General features: G+C 40.6%; 1 protein-coding gene across 18 annotated transcripts in view; it reads right to left on the reverse strand.

Annotated features, from left to right (window-relative positions):
* MYCBP2 (MYC binding protein 2) overlaps positions 1 to 22,415 on the reverse strand; it is a 304,426-nt gene that overhangs the window by 240,715 nt on the left and 41,296 nt on the right. For all 18 annotated transcript variants that reach the window (XM_089680411.1, XM_089680398.1, XM_089680410.1 and 15 more), the window contains exon 2: positions 7,661 to 7,736. In XM_089680411.1, coding sequence (XP_089536537.1) covers positions 7,661 to 7,736 — 76 coding nt within the window. The remainder of the gene's footprint in view (positions 1 to 7,660; positions 7,737 to 22,415) is intronic.

The raw sequence follows: 22,415 nt of genomic DNA on the forward strand, positions 1-22,415 counted from the left end.
TGTGCACTCTGCTTGGGTTCAGCTTCCACAGTTCAGATCCTCTTAGAATATTTTAGATAGCAAAAAATTAAACAATTTTTTTTTTTAGACCAAAACAGCACAAAAAATATTTAACTTAATATTTATACATATGCTAACAGCAACACTGTAGTACTGTTTTGTTGGGGGAAAAGAGAAAAACAAAATAGCAAACAGAGATGACCTTCAACTTAAAGCTGAACCACAGGCAAAAAAAAGGCTGAATATACACAAATACATATAATGGGAGTCATTTTACCTGCCAAAAGGATTTGAATTTGACCATCCAGTTCCAAGTGTCAAACAGTACGAGGGCCTGTTCCCTTTCTGCCGAAGTTTCACTTTCACTTAGGACAGTGGTAGGCAACCTGCGGCTCTCTAGCTGCTGTGAAACTACATTTCCCATGAGGCATTGCAAAGATTACAAAACTGACAGTTACAGCTATGACTTGCAGAGGCATGATGGAACTTGTAGTCCTGCGGCTCTCAGGTTGCCTACCCCTGACTTAGGAGGTCTCTAACTCACCTCACACTTTGACTGGAAAGTAGAAGCAGCATGCATCGCCCTACATTTCTAGGAAAACTATGAATCAACATAAGTGAAACAGGGGCTCTTACTACCAGAAAGCTCCTGTTGCCCATATGGCTACTGTACACATAACTAAGGGTTCCCCCTTGGTGGATTTTCCTTGATATCCTGAACTCATTCCCTGCTGCAAATAACTGCTTCAGGTACCTCATCACCTTCATACACTGAAGATCTGGGACTCAGGACGCGCTCAAATTTTCAAGCTTCCTAATCACAGTTCACCTACCCCTGTATACATTATAGGGTAACCCAATGTTTCCACTGGCCCTGGAAATTCAGGAAGCCTTAAAATGGTATTTGGATAACACAATATATAGTTTTACATTTTTCAGGTCCAATTTCATGGGAGACTTTAAAGGGACCAGTTCCAGATTCCTCCCAAAGAAAAATTTAGATATTACAAATACAAGTCATGGACTCCCTTAAATCCTTCATCCCTTACCTCAAACCCCCTCACTCAGCCTGAGCACATCTGCCTCAATAGCGCTTGCACACCTAAGCCAATTTCTACTTTATATTCACATACTATTGCTCATCATCCAACAATCATTCCTAGTTTAGAAATTGACAATATCATACTTACAAATCTACGGAGGACTGGTCCCAAATCTGGTGAAAATATTTCTAAAAGCTCTTCCAAAAGTAACCTCTTGAACCTGCCTGAAAAGGTGCTAACCCAATGGCATCTGGTGCCATCCAGGAGAGTCTACATAAAATCTAAAGCTTCCAACAAGTGCTTAAAGGGGCTGTAATGAGGTTGGCGATGTCAAGCATACTTGGTGAACAAGGCCTCTTTTCATTGCCTTTTGATCCAAGGTATTTCGACTCCCATCTTCTCTATTGCACACCCAGATAGAAAGCAATAGATGGACAATCAATGGATTGTCCCTCAGCACAATCAATCTGAAAATCACCATTAGGTACAAAATTAAAAATGCCTACATTTGTTTACCTTACAGCTAAGAAAATAGTTTCTGCCTTAAAAAAAAAAAAAATAAAAAAAAATAAAAACCCTCACTATCCCCTTTCACAAAGTCAGGATTCAATTACAGGAGTTTATGATTAATGAGAAGCCATCTAGTTTGACACCAAGGCTGCTTTCCTAAAGGTCTGGTCTCCATGGGCCTCTTATAAGTCCATGTCAATGGATCCTACCTTGTTTACCCTATTATAGTCACGGATCTTAGCTGTGTGGTTCTGTGCAGATAAGGAACGCCATCTTCTCCTTCCTCCACTTTCACACCATCCCCTCCTCATTTCCACCAGCACAACTTCAGTTTGTACCTTATAACTTCTCCCTCAATTCCCCTTTGCTCAAAGTGTGTGAGTGGAACAAGAATATATGTAAATTTAGGAGTTGAGGATCAGTTATTCCTGTCCCCAGCTAAAGAATATGTAAACTCAACATTTCACATTCCTGATATCCTGTTCGCTTTGTATTGTTTCCTTTGTGTGAAATCCCTGGTGTCCCTGCCAGTCCCTCTGCTTTTTTAATAAAAAAAAAAAAAAAAAAAAAAAAAAAAAAAAAGACCACACTAAGCAGGAGAACACACTGTGGTGAGTTCTTCAGATATGCTGGGAACTCAGCCTGCTCGCCTCCAATAATCAGACCTGTGCCCCCAATCCTGCATTGCCAATCACTGTGCTGCTGTTTCTCTTTCAGATGGAATGTAAAGTAAAAAAAAAAATTAAAAAAAATAAAAAAAATTATATATATATTCCCCCACCCCCCTTTTTATACCTACAGTGAAGGAAAAAAGTATTTGATCCCCTGCTGATTTTGAATATATGCCCACTCACAAAGAAATGATCAGTCTTAAAAAAAAAAAAAAAAAAAAAAAAAATCGAATGGAAGGTGTATTGTAACACAGAGACAGAATAGCAACAACAAATTAAAAGAAATGCACGTCTAACAAATTATGCACCCTTTGCATGTTCATGAGGGAAATAAGTATTTGATCCCCCCCATCATTCAGCAGGATTTGTGGCTACCAGGTTACTTTCATACAGATAACAAGTGGAGATTAGAAGCAGTCTCTTAAAGGGAGTGCTGCTAATTTCATTGTTACCTATATAAAAGCACCTGTCCACAGGAGCAATCAAACAATCAGATTCCAAACTCTCCACCATGGTAAAGACCAAAGAGCTGTCCAAGGATGTCAGGGAGAAGATTGTAGACTGACACAAGGCTGGACTGGGCTACCAAACTATCGCCAAGCAGCTTGGTGAGAAGGTAACAGTTGGTGCAATCATTCGCAAATGAAAGAAACATAACTGTCAGTCTCCCTAGGTCTGGTGCACCATGCAAGATCTCACCTCGTGGAGTGTCAGTGATCATGAGAACAGTGAGGAATCATCCCAGAACTACACGTGAGGAACTTGTCAATAATCTCCAGGCAGCTGGGACCACAATCACCAAGAAAACAATTGGTAACACACTACACCAACAAGGATTGAAATCCTGCAGTGCCCGCAAGGTCCCTCTGCTCAAGAAAGCACATGTCCAGGTCCGTCTGAAGTTTGCCACTGAACATCTGAATGATGTAGAGGAAGACTGGTTGAAAGTGTTGTGGTCAGGTGAGACCAAAATCAAGCTCTTTGGCATAAACTCAACTCGCTGTGTTTGGAGGAGGAATGCTTCCTATGACCCCAAGAACACCATCCCAACTGTCAAACACGGTGGTGGAAACATTCTGCTTTGGGGGTGTTTTTGTGCTAAGGGACAGGACAACTACACCGCATCAAAAGGGATGATGGACGGGGCAATGTACCATCAAATCTTGGGTGAGAACCTTCTTCCCTCAGCCAGGGCACTGAAAATGGGTCATGGCTAGGTGTTCCAGCATGACAATTGGGCGCACTAGAGACATGGACGCTGTACATGACAGCCATCTTGTTAGGTCTCATCCATGTTCTCTCTGAATGGAATGTAAAGCTGTAAGTTGAACGGAGGAGGTCAAAAGGGCCTCTAATCCTAAATAAAAACACAGCTAGATAAAGCTCCAGGGCTGTAAACCGCTAAATTAGTCTGGTTTCAGGGATCTGCTTTGAAAACCGCTTTCCTCTGCCCGATCGTAAAACAATAACTCAGTGAGCCATGACCCGCTAGGCCATTAGGGCTAGAGTGTGCCATAAAACATACATTCCATGAGTCATTTTTCATACAATTCATAAACTTCAGCAGGAACTGGGCACATTAATATGAAGTATATATTCAGATAGATCATTTTAATATGAGTCACACCAGACCTTACATCACTAGATTAGTACCTACAAGAGAGAAGCAGTCTTTTATCCTGGGTAACAAGGGTAGGCTATGTTTGGTATCTTTGCGTTTGGAATATAATGAATACGAATTTGCCAGTTGCTAGGATACTATCTGTACTTCTTGCAGGTTACTGACCTTCAAATGAAATCGTAAGGGATTTGATCAAAACCTTGGTTACCGCCTAACACCCATCCCCAAACTGGATGATTGATTTGTTCTCAGGAGACACCCCTTTGAAATGATAGAAAAAAAGTGACAGCCTGGAGAAAGACGGCTCACGTTTAACGTCTATCAGAAAACATCTACAGACTTGAGAGCCAAGGCAACCCTTTTGTTCAGACAATTGGACTCCGCTCAAACCAAGGACTTTTGCAAGTATTCTACCTTCTGAACATCTCTTTTAATTCTGTTGTTTTATTGTTCTCTTTATATCTTTGTTACATCTTTTTCTGTAAATATTTTAATTGCACCATTTTGACCTTTTTAGTAATAAATCCTATTTTTGAAATGTGTTGAAACGATCTCTAAAGCTTTTAATGCAAACTAAAGAATCCCCGTCTCTTGAAGAGTGATACTGTATGTAATAATCCTCTGAATATATGTTGTGACAGTGTGCATTACAGTCGCTTATACTAATAGTGTTACTGCTAAGATTTGTGAGTTTCCTCCTCTGTAAAAAGGTGGCGGTGGTGGCAGTGTGAAGGGTTAATTGCGTAATTAACTTGACCCAGTAACAATCGCTCTCAGGCTGCTGACAGATTGTAGTCCTGCGAGCTGGAAAATCTTTGTGCAGGGCACAGCTGAGAGTAGCATTGTTACGCAAGTGACAGCATGGTGCGAGATCTGCTGGTCCTTTGGTCACGAGCTGGTGAGAAGGGCTGGGATCAGATGCTTCGTTTCGTCACAATGACCCAAAACACATGGAAAAAGGCAACAAAGGAGTAGCTCAAGAAGTAGCACATTAGGCATATCTGGTTCTACATGTTCAGGTGAGGCTTCTAACTGAATGGATTGGCATTTCTCCTCATATCACCAGCAAAGCAGAGTGCTCAGTCTGGATATCCGTCTCCGACATGATGTAATAAAGGGGGGGAGGCAGACACCAGCTGTCAGATAATGGACAGCATATTAGCCAAATGTAAGTGTAGTAATTGCTTGCTTATCCTTATACCAATTTAAATAGCTTCAAATTCCTGGGCTACATATTACTTCCAGGGCAGTGGCATTGCTTGCAGGGAAGTTGAACAGGTTCAGATTTATGAATTAAAAAAAACTTATTTAACCTAGGTGGTCAGGATGTGCATTCCAATTTAAACACCTGCTTCGTGACAGATCCTTTGGAAAGCAATAAATTGTTTTATAAGTCTATTCTAAAGCTGGCCATATATGAGCTCTGAAGGAATGGCATACCTGTGTGCCATGGCCGAGACTCCCCTGCGCATGCAAGGGAGTGACGTCATCGACAGCTCGGCCATTCAAGCAACCACAGACCATGAACCCAGGAGGACTGAAGCCTCTGCAGCGGTGACAGTGCACCGCTGGAGAGCTTTGTTCTTAGATATGCCTTTCATAATGTGCTAGAATGCATTGCATCTGTCACTATTCAGCAGATACACTTCCACAATGCTTGCAGCACCACCTATGGATTAAATTTCACAGCATTGAGCAGGAATTTAAATGCAAGAGTTGCAAAGCTGTAATTTCATCAAACGGTTATATACAGTGCTTTTTTTGCTAGCCCACAATTTAAAAACTACTAGTATTGCAAGGATTAAACACAAATAAGGAAAAACAGACAGCAAAGCCCTAGTGAAGGCAGAGGCCAATTTGTAAGCAGTTTAATAAACTGACATTTTGAATCCCCCCGCATGCAACACACCAGCATCACTAGTATGGAAAGGAAATAAAATTTGCCTGTTTCTATTCGTTGAAACCCTTGATGGATAATTCATTAAGATGCCACATCCTCACAGGACATCTAAGGGCCCTCTCAAAAAGTTTTTGATGAACTTTTGGTTAAACAAAAAAATGTATGAAAAGCGTATTCCTTTAAATCCTGTGGAAGTTTTCACACCAATGCACGGCGCATTTTTAAAAGTCCTGCATGTTTAACCACTTAACCATTGTAAGATCCCCCCCCCCCCCATCATGACCAGGCCATTTTTTGCTATATGGAACTGCATTACTTTAACTGACAATTGCAGTCATGCAACAGTATAATGTAATTTTTATTTATTGTAGCTATATTTTGGTGGTATTTGATCACCACTGGGTTCTTACTCTTGGCGCAACAAAAAACGACCAACAATTTTGGGGGGGGAGCGTATATTGTTTGGTTTGTATAAAAGGTATAGCGTTTACAAACTATGGTGTGTATATATACACACACCGAAATTTTATTTTTTTTATACTAGTAATGGCGGCAATCAGTGACTTATAGCGGGACTGCTCTAAGGGATTGTGATGGACAATCTGCCACTTTTTGGGAATCAGTGACACTAACAGTGATCAGTACTAAAAAATTTGCACTGTCACTGGGCTAATGACACTGGCTGGGAAGAGGTTAAACATTTGGGGCAATCAAAGGGTTCAACGTGTGCCTAACCAGTGTTTTTGTGTGTATTGCTTTCACTAAGATATGCAGGACTTTTTTTCCCCGCTTTGCAGGAAAACAAAATCCAGCACATCCCTACTGACAGGAAGGAGCTCTGCCTTGTTTAAATATGCAGAGCTGCGTCCAGTGTTTTTCCTCAACGATCAGAGAGTGCCAGCAGTCACGCAGCCAGGAATCCAGAAAACACAGCATATATGCAATGAAAATGTGTAAAGAAAAAAAAAAAAATAATGCATTTTACCACTTTTAAGCAGAGCAGTGTGAAAAGGCCCAAAAGGTCTGCAAAGGGACAACAACTTTAGCAGCAAAAGGATACAGTAGAAACAGTTGATTTTCACTCTTTTTTCATTAATCACTAGCAATCCTGCAACTGCCAAGTTCTCCCCTAGCAACAGATCACTGGAGTGACATAGGCTAAAGCTGCTTAGTTTAATAACTCTAGATCTGGATTTACTACTACTGTACGAGTTGCTAAAAAGGCATTCTTTAAAAAAAAGTTAATCCTTCAAATAAAACCAGCCATTTTCACCCTTTTCAAATTTTTTTTTTCTTTTTTTTGGTGGTTTCTCAGTACAGGTAGTTACTGGGTAAAGCACTGCCTTTTTGTTCTGGGGTACATACCTTGATTACTGTTAGGTCGAGGCCATGCTTCTCTCAGTTATTGTCTGCCTTAGAGCCAGTATTCAAACATGTCAATACAGAGAAGACCTATTTCACAGAACAATGGATGTTGCTTTATTGCTATATAGTGTCCTATCTGGTGTTATTGTACCTTGCTTGATCTTTGTTTTTTGTTTTTTTGCATAAATAAGAAATAAAACCCCTTAGTACAGAACGCATTAAAATAAGGTAATCCTAGCACAAAATATATTTTACTACACTACTTGGCGCTCTTGCTTTTGCAGTTTTGATCCTGGGTTTGAATCCCCTTAGGGCACTATTTGCATACATGAAGTTTGAATGGGTTTCCTCCTTCAAATCAAATGCACGGTAGTAAGTTGACTGAATTCTCCTTAAAAAAATGTGTTGCAGAGACCTGCAATTGTGGGCGACAGTAACTGATGTGACTGAAATTACTTTATGTGCACAGTAAAGCATTGCTAATGTGTTACTACTATTTAAACAGCTAAGGGGGGGAATTAATGCAACTCATGATAAAGTAAATCTTTACCTTGCTTCGCAATTTTCCTTTTGATTTGGTCTTCTGCTTCCGTTTTAGTTTCTTCTTGCTAAGAATTTTCTTATTTCTGAACCAAAAAAAAAAAAAAAAAAAAAAAAGTTGGAAATGAATATAATGAAGGCAATACATTTTGCAGTAAACAAGAAGCTTTATTTGAAGTACAGTGAAACATTGTACAAATTCCCAGCCAATAATGTAAAATATGCTTCTCTTTCTTTAGCCACCCATTTCTTACAGATCACTTTGTTTATGTAAATGAGCAAAATTCCAGGCTACCGTGTTCTAGCTAGAGCCCAGAACATCCATAAAAGATGAAGGAAAATTTTTCATGCAATGCTCACTGTTTCTTGCCTTAAGATACTATAGCTGAATCTGCCTGTTAAATGGATGCATCTTTCTCCGTTATAATAGAATGCAATGGGTAAACACATAATTTAATAGTTTTCCTATATTAAAACCTAATAGTTATCCTAAGTTAGCAGCAGAACACACATTTTCCCTGTAGCAAAGCTTGCTTAAAGTGCTGTAAGGAGGCATGAAATTCAGCACCTTCAGCATGTTGGTTCTAGTAATGCCATTTGTCTGGAAAGGAGTCAGTAGGCTCCTGGCACTTAAAGAAAAAACAATTTGCTTGTTTTACAGCAACACAATGCAGGCCAACACTGTCCAAGAGACGACTTCAGCATCTTGGCGCTTCTTGCTAAACCATTCCCAGTGCATGAGCCTAGTAACAAACTAGGCCCCTAGCAACCACTCCCGGATAGGACCAAACGCAGCAGCAGTGTGCTTCCATCCACTGGTTTTGTGCTCGATTATTATACAGGATTTACATAGCACCAACAGTTTGCTCAGCACTTTACAATATAACAGGAGACCATACAGCAACAACACAGTTCAATACAAGAGGGAAAGGAGGGCCCTGCTCCTTGGAGCTTACAATCTAAGAGTATGTCACTTACAAAAATGGACAATAAATGGGAGTGAATATTGACATCTACTGTGAAACATCAAAGTAATGCATAAGCAATATAATCCTCCTCCAATGCTGCAGATGACTGATTGAAAAATGTGGACAGAAAGCAATGTAAAGACATGAGAGCGCAAGCATACCATCACATTTTCAGGGGGAAAAAAAAAAAAACACCCACAAGTAAATGAGCCCAGGGTACTCATAGAAATAGCTGACAATAAGCAGATGGCACCTAACAGATGAAGGTAGAATATACAGCATGCAAAGAGTAAACAATATATTATGCAAGAATTATGTCTGAGCTTTCTTCAATCCATCTGCTTGTGTAAATCCATTTTCAAATCACTACATCTTCATCATGAAGAATCACAGATATAACCTTGCACGTGCTGAGGAAAAAACGGATTTGATCGCTAAATATCACAAACAAAAATCTCCACATTTTTTTTTTTTTTAACATGGAACACAAGTGGTCAGTAACACAAAACGGGGGAGGAAAAAAAAAAGGGACGAGGGTCAACGTTATCAGGGCCAGTTACCGCCTGGTGTATTCTATATGACAAATCAAGAGACATCTTAATTCAATATAGTATTGCTTAGGCAAGTCAAAGATGGGTAGAAAGAAAGAAAACACAAAATAAAATTATATCCATCTCTCAACCATCAACACAGTATATGTCGGTAGGGGGATCATTCTCGCAGCACTATGGTGTTTTGCCAACAGGAGCCTTCCCATAATTATTGCTAGCAGCTATAGACACCAGCAGTGATTGTATGCAAAGAACCCAAAAGGCTGGTTGTACCAAAGTCGATCTATTGATCAACCAACTTGCCCATAGATGGATTGATGCTCGACCAGTCCCTGCTGAACCAGTCAATATTAAGAGAACACAATATAAGCTCAAGATAGGACACTGAGCAAAATAAAAAAAAAATAAAAAAAAAAAAAAATCTAGAATTCAAACCTTAATATTTTTCTTTGTGAGGTCTGTCCTCAAATCTTTTTACAAATGCTCTCGAGGTTATGTAGATGTTAAGACTCATCCTACACCAGAGGATGCAATGCTTTGGGTAATCAAAAAGACACCAGAGTCCACAATATGCAAAAACAAAAAAAAAACAAAAAAACAAACAACAAATACACAATCAAAAATGAGTGTGTGTATCCAAAGAATTCTAAATAGAAGGTGACAAACACTCCTTGATATCAAAGAACAGTCTGCAGAATATTTAAAATAAGTACGGAACTAAAAACACATACAGTTTTACTTGCCGAAGAATGTTATTCTGTTCAGCCAGTTTTGAGACGTACACAGCCCTACCACAACCAATATCACCACCCTGCTTGCTACAGCTTTATAGCTTCCAGAGTCACGGATCTGCTCACTGGTAACAGGTGGCAAGGCTGATTCATGACCAACAGGAAAGCTGAAGGTGTAGAAAATTACCTAAGCAGCACCAAAAGCTCAACCAGTAAATTGGTTGCCCCTTCCCTGGCTGGAATCGCAAAAAAAGGGTTGAAAAGAAGCACAAATCCCTAGGCAGGTACAAAATGGTAGAACCCTTCCTTTTTAATAAAAACAAAGTTTGACCAATCAATGTAATTCTTGAAAAGGCAGGGGAGGGGGATGGCACTAGCATTAGACATAAAAATATACTGCTACTAAGAAATTTCAACTGCCAGTAACTGGTATATTATAGATGTATAGAGAAAGATCTTCACACATGTCAAGAAAGATGGCCTGCGCTTCATCAAGACGCCTACAATAAAACCGTTGCCGTTTTTGTTTTATTTTTTGTTTTTTTTTAGTTATCCATCCATCTATATCCTCCGCTTGACCCATGAGTGCATCTATACCAGTTTTGGAACTGTTGTTTATTATAGGTACTATACTTATATTACACAGTTCACATCTAGTAGACTGTATAGTGGAATAGACTTTGCAAATACACAGTGGTGATTCACATTTACAGACATTTTTATAAAATGTAGAACTGCACATTGACCCAAAATGTCAAGACGACAGCAATAAAGAATTGTAAACCTTGAATTACAACTTTATCTACATAAAACCGCAAAATATTTATAAAATGTGAAAAATCACGAGACATCAGTGAAAACCACAAAACCTTCTACACAGATTTGACTACTAGTAGAAAAATCTTATTATAGGATAGCCTCTTACAACTCAACCAGTGCCCACCGGTACCAAACCTCCCCCCCAATTTTACATGTGAATGAGCCCCAAGAGCTGCTGATGCCAGGTGCAACTAAGGGCTCATTCACAAGTGCAGCAGGCATTGCTGCTTCTCTGCAAGGCAATTTGTTTGACAAGTGGTGAGGATTGTGACACAATAGTAGGGCAATTAAAGGCTTATATCAGGTGTTTTTGTGGGTTTTTTCCCCATCCGACGTCTCCCGACCCTCCCCTGGTTGTGCTACAATTTCCCCTGCTCTCAGTCTTTCCCTACCTAGGTGTGATGATGGTTGGGAGGGGAAGGGGGGGGGGGGGTAAAGAGAATTTCATTCAGGCGGGTAGTCTGGAGGTTCAGACATGCTGTCAGACTCCGATCTAACTAATCACATGAACTAGGGACTGAAGTGGACATGTGTGTTTTGAGTCTCACCCTAAATTAGGAATCACTAGTGAAAACTACCCATGACTGATTCCAGGGCACCATGAGGGTCTTTTGGGGGGGGGGGGGGGATGGATAAGAGAATGAACATCAATACAAATGAGCTCAATCAAGGTCATGACTTATAACATGAAAGGATTAAATTCCCCGACAAAAAGACATAAGATTCTCAGGGAAATATACCAACACTCCTTAGACAGTGTTTCTACAAGAGATACACAATCTACAATACAAATGTTAAATTATACTTGAAGTACTAACATGGTATTATGCGGATTCCCCAATTAAAAGGGCTAAAAGGAGTAGCAATCGGGTTTTCAAAATAAATGTTAGCGTCACCCTGCAGGGGAGAGTGGAGGACCTAGATGGCCAGTTTCTATTCCTGAACGTAAGACTACAAGGAATGGAAAATACATTAGTTAATATTTACTGCCCAAATAAAAACCCAATAACATTCTGGGAGGGTTAAGTAAAATCTGTGAATATAAAAAAGGGGTAATCTGGTTGTGGCAGGAGATCTCAATCTTTGCTTGGATCCGTATTTGGATGCGTCATCTGCTACAACAAGAAAGGTTGGTAAGGAATTAAATTTACTGAAGAGGTTATTACACCAAAGCCAATTGACCGATACTTGGAGAGTAAAACATCCAAGAGAAAAGAGATTACACCTTCTCTCCACTACAGGGACTGGATTATATATCGATTGAGCATAGACAACTGGAGTCGTTGGTTAGTTCCAAAATAGAGGTTATGTCTGTCTATCTCTGATCATGCTCCTGTCACAGCGAGACTGGGTTGGAGTGGAGCAGGACAAAAACAAATACTTAGAGAGTAAATGAGATGCTCACACAAGATCCTGAAATACTGAAGATAAGGCAGGAAACTGAACAATCTTGAGATTAATGAGACCAAGGAGGTGTCGGTAGCCACAATGTGGGAGACTCATAAGGCATATATTAGAGGAGCATTGATAGCAATAGGGGCAAAAAAAAAAAAAAAAAAAAAAAAAAAAAAAAAAAAAAAAAAAGGAAGAACAGGGAAAAAATAAATAAATTATAAAGGAGGGTGACGGAGGACCTACACAGAACAGTTACAAAAAAAATCAAAAAAAATAATAGAGGTATGGATATATAAATCAGAAGATTATCTTTAAAAGAGAATTAAAAGATCTTATGGAACAGGAGACGAGGATATTTAATAGGGTATCAAAAGAAAGATATCAGTGGGGGGGGGAATAGACCTGGAAAATATTTAATGAGGAGGTTAAAGGAAAAGAAATCTAAAAATTTTAAAGCTAAAATCCAAACCGATAAAAAGGAGAATTAGTGTATGCCACCACTGATATCGCCAATAGGTTCCAAGAATACCATAGCAGGCTTTATAATGCGAGTCCTAGAAATCAAAAAGAAAAAAAGGAGGATAAGAACAGTAAAAGGCAGAACTGCTTAAAGGAGTTGGAGATTCCTAGAATAGCAGAAGATAAATTAGTGGCCCTAGAAAGAACTATAACTCCTGAGGAAGTTATTTTGGCCCTGAAGAACACTGCCTCAGGAAAGTGCCCTGGTCCGGAAGGATTCACTGTAGCTTATTTTAAACAATTTAGAGATCTTTTGGTAGCTAAAATGTGCGGTTATATAAATGCAATAGGAGAGAGGATGAAAATGAGGGAAGAATCATTGCAAGCACATATAGCTATTATACTCAAAGAAGGTAAGGATAGCTCACGTTGTGCGAGCTATAGACCCATATCCTTATTAAACGCTGACACAAAATTATACGCTAAGGTCTTGGCAACTAGATTGAAGGAGCTGATGCAGGAGTGGAAACCCCTGGATCAGGTAGGGTTTTACCCCTGGAAGAGAGGGATGGGATAATGGCCTACAATCATTGCTCCTCTTACAAAAAGTAAAGAGAGGCAACCAACAATATTCCTGTTGATAGACACCGAGAAGGCTTTCAACAGGGTTGATAGGGGATTTAAGTTTGATGCATTAGAAGTTTTGGGACTAGGGACCAAAATGTTGAATTGGATAAAAAAGGCTTTATAAAATGGTCCCACAGTGGCAATTAAGGTCAACAGATCCCTCTCCCAGGTGTTTAAAATGTACAATGGTACTAGACAGGGATGCCCACTATCTCCACTGATCATTTCTTTGTGAGTGGGCAAATATTCAAAATCAGCAGGGGATCAAATACTTATTTCCTTCACTGTATATATAGATAGATATCTCACACACATTTAAGGATGCACCGATATATCGGGCACAAATAGGGTTATCAACATTTTGCCGATAGTTCACAGGTTTCTGGCCAAGTGCAGTCTAAATTTGTGGTAACAGTACACGTACACACACACACACACACACACACACACACACACACACACACACACACACGAAAGCTTCTCCAAACCGACGCACAGTAGTCACCAGCTCACCAGATACCCTGAAAAAGTCACGTGTCTATCGTGACGCAAAGCGTCGGTACGCGGTGACAGGACTTCCGGTACGCAGTGACGTCATTTCCGGCGTGGGGGCCATCTTGAGACACCCGGAACCATGCACAGACACCCAAAATATGGGTAAATGCTTGATGTTGCTGTGGGATATGAGAGTAGGATTTATTTTTCTTATCTACCTAATAAATACGGATTTACACTATGGAGGATCTTTATTTGTTTCCATCATGATCCTATGTCGGTGAACCACTGATACAAGTACCAGGGGAGTGAAGTACGCAGGAGGATAAAGGCCTGTGGATATCCAGGAGGGTCCATTGGAGGTGACGAGATTGTTCCTGGGAAAGATTTATTTTCCCTAAAGCGAGCTGGCCTTTGTGGTCACTATTGGGAGGTGAGGGGCCACCTTGGAAGTTTTTGGATTCACAAGTTGGGGGCACTGGATTCACATTATTTACACACAAGCTATTTCTGTGGAGCACGGATTTACTTATTTTTATTATTGGGACATTGTGTGGATGTATGTGTTGTGTGTATATATGAGCGCTCTCTCTCTATATACACACACACACACACACACACACACACACACACACACACACACACACACACTATATTGTTTCACTGAGTGTTTAATACACAAGCATGAATTTTTGTTATTCACTTAATATGACCCTAGTGCTGGGGTTAATATTTATATTTTTGAGCACCAATTATTGATACACTTGTTTCACTAAGTATTTATAATTATGAATTAGTCCTATTTAATACGGATTTAGTATTTATTTAGCGCTGCACTATTATTTATTGTTTATAGTCACCAGCTCAAACACCAGCAGCACTGCCTCAGAGCCATAAGACCATGTCAAAAACTTAAGTAGCAACCTCTACTGTTAATTAAAGCACTGTCCAAATCAATTTGAAAAGAGAACATGCCGGTTTAATTTAGACAATTTACACTCAAGAAGTCTATGTGCCAAAAATATTCAAAGCAGCAGTTGTGACTTCTAAATATCACTCATGTGATGATGAGACTGATACCAGAACGCATGCCAGCTTACAAAGCAATCTAACAGCTAAAGTGTCATTTGTGCCAAGCCCATTGCTTAGTATTACCTACAGAATATTTATCATGTCAGACATTTCAAGGATTGTTATTAAGGAGGAGGTGAATATTCAAAACAAAACCTGTATTGGAGTATTTTTTAGGGAAGGCTGGGAAGCTGTAATAGACATGTTGAGATTATTGGCAGCAGATTTAATTCAATGGGCCAGGGAACAAACAAACAAGAAAAAAAAAAAAAGAAGGAAATCTTTCCCTTTGTCTATGGGACGGGAAGCGAAGGGAAATCTCCCTAATGGCACACAGATGGCAAAAAAAATTCAGCATGACAAAGAAAAGTTTAGCATTTGGTTCTAGCTTAAAAGGGAGTCACTCTGCCCTAAAAAAGGTGCCCAAAAAGGTAGCACCTTGTATTCGAGGCCCATGATGAATAAAATCCCTCAATGGCAATAAACCCCGAAAACCTTGTCATTAACTAAAAAATGTCCAAGTCTCTAACGCCCATCAGCGCATGTTCACCAATGTATGTTTTAGCGTGCATTTTTGTTTCTTGCTGTAGTTTAAACTGTATTAAACAAGACATATAGACCAAATAGATGTTTAGCCCCAGTGTTTTGTAAAGCATATATAGTGTCTTACAAATGCTCTTGCAGTTTTTGATTTGCAGGGATATGCTTTCTTGTATAACGAGGACACAGACCATTTTTATCTGAACTGCTTTTAGGACATTACCATGCAAGGCAAGGTCAGCAAGCTCCCAGCTTGTTCTGGGAGATCTATGAATAAGCACTTCTATGTACTGCTCTAACTTTCACTTAAATTCAGTGGCAAGCAAGGCATTGACACTGATGGACAGTTTATCTTAAATAAAAATGAAATTAAAAAAAGTTCAGTCTTAAAATGGTGATATGTAACCTATGACCGCACCACTGTAAAATACTCTATCCAAGCCACTATTAATGACTCTGCATATAACTGCATACTTGGGTTTCCACAGCACTCAAAACATGCATGCTCCAACACAAACCTTATGTATTTATCAGTAATACTAGATCAGGCCTTCATACCCTAGAAGTTCCATTATTACAAGTGACTGCGTTAATACTTCTGCTTGCTTTAATTGTTTTTTTGTTTTTTATATCTGCAATGCCATCAGTAGTAATTCTGCCATTTGGGCTTTATGACATTACTCGAATATGACAGCATAAAGCTACTCTGAACATGTACATGACTTGAAAGCCTTTAAACTCAGGTTACAGATAAGTAAAAACTATTGGGACTAATCCTTGTCTTAACGGTTTCCAATAATTAAATAAGATTTATTTTTCCATGTGTATCTGCATTACTAAACAGAAAAAGGCAGTAGCAATAAAAATAAGAATCCTGAATGAGTCTTCAAATAAAATATCAATCATACGGTGGTGTCCAAACATTTAAGTCATGCATGTTTGCTGGCAATTAACAAAAGAACACAACTCAATGTAGATTACAGAGTTTTCAGAGTAGTTGAGGACAGCAAAGAGAAAATGAAAGTCTTGCTTCGCCAATGAACTGCCCACCCTTATTGGAAGTAAATAGCTTTGAGATCATTGCAAAGCTGAATACAAAAAGGAATGAACCACTGTAATAAAGGTGGTCGCACAAGATTTTCCTAAAGCTGGAAAGTCACAATGTTACAATTAAACTGCAATGTGTGGTCATCGTGCCTGCAGTACCATGTACTTGAATGAAAAAGTATCCTATTCCCTTTGTAACGCTTCCTTTGTGTGAAATTCCAGGTGATCCAGTCATTCCCTCTGCTTTCCTATTAAAAACTGATCACACTAGGCATGAGAGCACAGCATGTTCAGTTCTCTAGCTGTGCTGGGTACTCCGCTTGCTCTCTTCCAATGATCAGACCTGTCCTGTAAACCCCCTTCCCACACAGCCATTTACTGGGAAGATCACTGTATTGAGTTTCTCTGCTCTGAGCTCCCTATGCTGGTGAAAACCGCTAAAAATGAGTGTTCTGCGGAAAATTTTTTTTGGACTGTGTAAAGAAAGAATTTATATCCACAGTACTAAGGCTTAACACAAACAATGCACGTTGTGATCAAGAAGTGCACCTTATTCCTGGTACACGATGAGAAAATTGGACGAATGATCATTCAGGGTTTTTAGCACGCTAATCTCATATAGTGCGTGAGAGTGCAACTAAGTGTATGAAAAGTCTCATACCATCCAGTACAAGTCTAGGCATTAAAGTACACGTACCCAGCCCGTCTAACCCCAACTAAAGAATTCAACCTTACCCCTTCCAAGATGCTTAGTTTCCCAGATTGACAGCCATGGTCTGCCCCAATGTTTTCATATATATTGTAGCCGAAATTTTGTTGCTGGTCATGCCTATGCGGTAGGTCCTCAGACTTGCTTCCATGTCCCAAGGCATATGCTTTCAAAATAGTCCCACAGACGTTCATGAGGGTCCACTGAGCAGATGCTGCCAGCAGTAAGGCTGACCATACATTATACAATTTTCTTGAGAATTTTGTTTTAGATTTACCAAAAACCATAGAATGAGCTCAAACCTAAAACAACACTTTCAATTGTATCAAATTAGGCAGGCCCTTGCACTAGATAGTTGAAGGTAAATCTAAAGGAAATTGGGCAGAAAATTGTATAGTGTATGGCCAGCCTTAGGCCCCGTTCACACAGGTGGACTACAGTAATGTGGTGTACCTGTTTTTCAGGCGGACCCAATCAGACCATCCACTGCCTTCTACGGAGCAGCAGATGTGTTCATTTACACCCACCTGCATCCGAACCGCTTAAAAAAAAAAAAAAAAAAAACCCACACCGATGGATGGGGATCCGTTCATCCATCTAGCCAATTGGATCAGATAACAGTCGGATGTATAAGCGGAGCGGACACAGGCCTGTCATTCGCCTGCTTAGCAGGGATCAGCAGACAGATCCCCCACTGAGCAAGCGGGTCCACCCATGTGAAAGGGGCCTAAGGAAGATTTTGACTGCAGAATGAAGACATTGAGTGTGGATTCACACATGTGCATTTAAGCTCAATTTTCACAACTAATTAACAAAGTAATTGTTCTGCCGGTCAGGTTTACATCAGGATTTTATCCTGTTCACCACTGTATGACATATGTGATTCAAAAGCATTTCCATAGAAGTCGAGAGGCCAGAGTTTGTACCTGAGCCGGACCACTCTGCTCAGAAAACTGACAGGACTCTTTCAATTTGCACTGAATCCGCACTCCGGTTACACCAGACATGTGAACTGGCACAATGGAAAGCATTGTTCTTTCACATGTCATGCAAATTGAATGGAGTTCAAAACGCATCCAATTTGCAAATGTGTGAACCCGGCTAACTAAGCATCTGGGGAAAGTTGTACAAAAGTTTACTTCATCTGAAAGACAACTTAAATGAAAAGGGAAAAAATATATTTTTAGAACTTGTGCAGACCATAGAAACGCAGTTCGGATGTGTTCAAGGAGTTTCTGCTTGCGCATGTTTAATGCGCTCTGGTTCATTCCACCCCCTTCAACCAAAGGACATGTGGGTTCCAGTGTGTTTTACTGCATTCCAGTACAGTCCAGAAAAAAAAAAACCGCATGTTCTATTTTTTCTGGAACGCACTGGAACTGACTGCACTAGTGTGAACTATGCCACTGGAAACCATGTAACCTACTATTGGGAAAAAAAAAAAAAAAAAACCACACACCACAAAAACACTGGACTGGATGCGGTGTGAACTAGTCCTTAGGCAGGTTGTTTACCTGTATAAACTACCCTTATTGTAGGCATCAAAACGGCCTACGACTTCTGCTGGGTGCAGCCATCTTGTATAGGACGTCAGAAGTCCCAGCTATTACTCAAGTGACACTAAAATACTCCCCACAAACTTTGTGTAGCAGAGAGGGGTGAAAGAGTTGCTCTATCCAGAAGACTAGAAATTCACTAGCAACGTCAGACTAACATGGCAAATAGGTATTAAAAAAAAAGTAATAAGGTGTATTGACGCGTGTGTATATATGTACATACATACACACATATATACAGTCAGGTCCATAAATATTGGGACATGGACACAATTCTAACATATTTGGCTCTATACACCACCACAATGGATTTGAAATGAAATGAACAAGATGTGCCTTAACTGCAGACTGTCAGCTTTAATTTGAGGGTATTTACATCCAAATCAGGTGAACGGTGTAGGAATTACAACAGTTTGCATATGTGCCTCCCACTTGTTAAGGGACCAAAAGTAATGGGACAATTGGCTTCTCAGCTGTTCCATGGCCAGGTGTGTGTTATTCCCTCATTATCCCAATTACAATGAGCAGATAAAAAGGTCCAGATTTCATTTCAAGTGTGCTATTTGCATTTGAAATCTGTTGCTGTCAACTCTCAAGATGGGATCCAAAGAGCTGTCAATATCAGTGAAGTAAGCCATTATTAGGCTGAAAAAACAAAACAAACCCATCAGAGAGATAGCAAAAACATTAGGCGTGGCCAAAACAACTGTTTGGAACATTCTTAAAAAGGAACGCACCGGTGAGCTCAGCAACATCAAAAGACCCGGAAGACCACGGAAAACAACTGTGGTGGATGACTGAAGAATTCTTTCCTTGGTGAAGAAAACACCCTTCACAACAGTTGGCCAGATCAAGAACACTCTCCAGGAGGTAGGTGTATGTGTGTCAAAGTCAACAATCAAGAGAAGACTTCACCAGAGTGAATACAGAGGCTTCACCACAAGATGTAAACCATTGGTGAGCCTCAAAAACAGGAAGGCCAGATTAGAGTTTGCCAAACGACATCTAAAAAAGCCTTCACAGTTCTGGAACAACATCCTATGGACAGATGAGACCAAGATCAACTTGTACCAGAGTGATGGGAAGAGAAGAGCATGGAGAAGGAAAGGAACTGCTCAAGATCCTAAGCATACCACCTCATCAGTGAAGCATGGTGGTGGTAGTGTCATGGCGTGGGCATGTATGGCTGCCAATGGAATTGGTTCTCTTGTATTTATTGATGATGTGACTGCTGACAAAAGCAGCAGGATGAATTCTGAAGTGTTTCAGGCAATATTATCTGCTCATATTCAGCCAAATGCTTCAGAACTCATTGGACGCTTCACAGTGCAGATGGACAATGACCCAAAGCATACTGCAAAAGCAACCAAAGAGTTTTTTAAGGGAAAGAAGTGGAATGTTATGCAATGGCCAAGTCAATCACCTGACCTGAATACGATTGAGCATGCATTTCACTTGCTGAAGACAAAACTGAAGGGAAAATGCCCCAAGAACAAGCAGGAACAGAAGACAGTTGCAGTAGAGGCCTGGCAGAGCATCACCAAGGATGAAACCCAGCGTCTGGTGATGTCTATGCGTTGCAGACTTCAGGCTGTAATTGACTGCAAAGGATTTGCAACCAAGTATTAAAAAGTGAAAGTTTGATTTATGATTATTATTCTGCCCCATTACTTTTGGTCCCTTAACAAGTGGGAGGCACATATGCAAACTGTTGTAATTCCTACACGGTTCACCTGATTTGAAAGAAAATACCCTCAAATTAAAGCTGACAGTCTGCAGTTAAAGCACATCTTGTTCGTTTCATTTCACATTTATTGTGGTGGTGTATAGAGCCAAAAATGTTAGACTTGTGTCGATGTCCCAATATTTATGGACCTGACATACACATATATATTATTATTATACAGTATTTATAAAGCGCCAATGGTTCGCTCAGTGCTGTACATTACAAAAGGGGGACAGAACATGTGACAGAACAATACCAATACAATGCAAAACATGAGGGGATCGAGGGCCCTGCTCTTTCGAGCTTACAATCTAGGAGGGAGGGGATAGTGGTACAGGAGGAGATAGCTGTGGGGGATGGAGTGGTAGGAAGAGTGGAGGAGGTCGGCAGGTTAGCAGGGGGTGGGGTAGGCTTCCCCGAAGAGATGGGTTTTCAGGGTGCGCCTAAAGGAGAGGAGAGTAGGTGATAATCTGATGGGTTGGGGCAGGGAGTTCCAGAGGATGGGTGACACCCTAGAGAAGTCCTGGGGGCAGGCATGGGAGGAGGAGACCAGGGAACTAGAGAGGAGGTTGTCTTGTGAGGAGCGGAGTGTGCGTGCTGGGCGGTACTTGGATATTAGGTCAGTGATGTAGAACTGGGCAGTATGGTGGACAGCTTTGTACATCCGTGTTAGGATTTTGAATTTGATCTGTTGCACAATCAGAAGCCAGTGGAGGGATTGGCAAAGGGGGGTGGCGGAGATGTAGCGGTTGGAAAGGTGAATGAGTCTGGCAGCCATATTCAGGATCGACTGAAGCGGGGATAGCCAGCGGCGAGGCAGCCCAGTGAGGAGGGAGTTGCATTAGTTGAGTCGTGATATGATGAGGGAGTAGATGAGCTGATTAGTGGTTTCTGGGGTCAGGAACGTGCGTATTTTGGCGATGTTGCGGAGGTGGAGTCTGCACGAGTTTGGTAAAGATTGGACTTGGGGCTGGAAGGATAGGTTGAAGTCCAGAATGACACCAAGTACTCTGGCCTGCGGGGCGGGTTTGATAGTATTAGACAGTCTTCTTAAGACCTGCTCCTTCATACCAACACATGAGCGTGAAACATGTTTAACCGCTTGCAGACCACGCAATGTACATTTACATGTCCAGTGCAGGCCTGCTGCGCTGGATATCGTACATATAAGTGGTTTCAGACTTCCAGGTAGGAGGTGCAAGCATGCACGTCACCCTGTTAGTGCTGTCATTGGCTTCCGCACTAAAATGTTCCGGAGGGCAAGTGGTTAAGGTGTAAAACAGCTGACAGTGGGCAGATTTTAACAGAATCCAAAAATTATAGAAAATATTCTCAAAGATTAGGGATTATACCATATTAACCGCCTCCCGCCCACCATATAGTAACATTATGGACGCAAGGTTGTTCTCTCGTTCTGGGAGGACGAGATATGACGTCCTCCCATTCTAACCACGCATGCGCGGCTCCCGGAGCATGGCGATGCGCTGTGTCCCTCGGACACAGCGGATCACCGATCCACGAAAAGAGCCTAAGATGTCGGCTCGGTCATGTGATCGAGGGAGAGGAGGAAGAAGAGGAGAAATATATATTTTTATTACACACACATATACACATACATATTTTGTGTGTGTATATTACCTTTTGGAAATAAATTCAAGTAATGCAGGCAAGCCTGTGTCACTTATGTCCTGACACTCTGCCTGGGAATTTCTGCAGAGCAATAAAATCACATTGCTTGATTCTATGCATCACCTCCGAGTTGAAGCTCTGTGTTTTAGCATCACATTTTCTATCCACTGTAGAATAAACACATATGCATGCAGTTTTTAGAGCTGAAATACTCTGACAGTCCTTTTAAGCAGAATAAATCCATTTTAAAATTCAAATCCATAGTAGGCAAGTGAAGTTCACCCAAATACTGCTACATTTAAGTTTACTTATATTTTTTCTTGCCTGAGATATTAAAGTGGACCTAACCTCACCTTTCTTACCATCCTGTAAACTTGAGCTCCTGTGCTAAAAACTACCCAATGTGTTGCAATCAGCTGATAGCAGACCCCCAGTGTGACCT

This window comes from Staurois parvus, unplaced genomic scaffold, assembly GCF_062004578.1.
Source record: "Staurois parvus isolate SC_StPar_1 unplaced genomic scaffold, SC_StPar_1.0 ptg000243l, whole genome shotgun sequence".
Lineage (NCBI taxonomy): Eukaryota > Metazoa > Chordata > Amphibia > Anura > Ranidae > Staurois > Staurois parvus.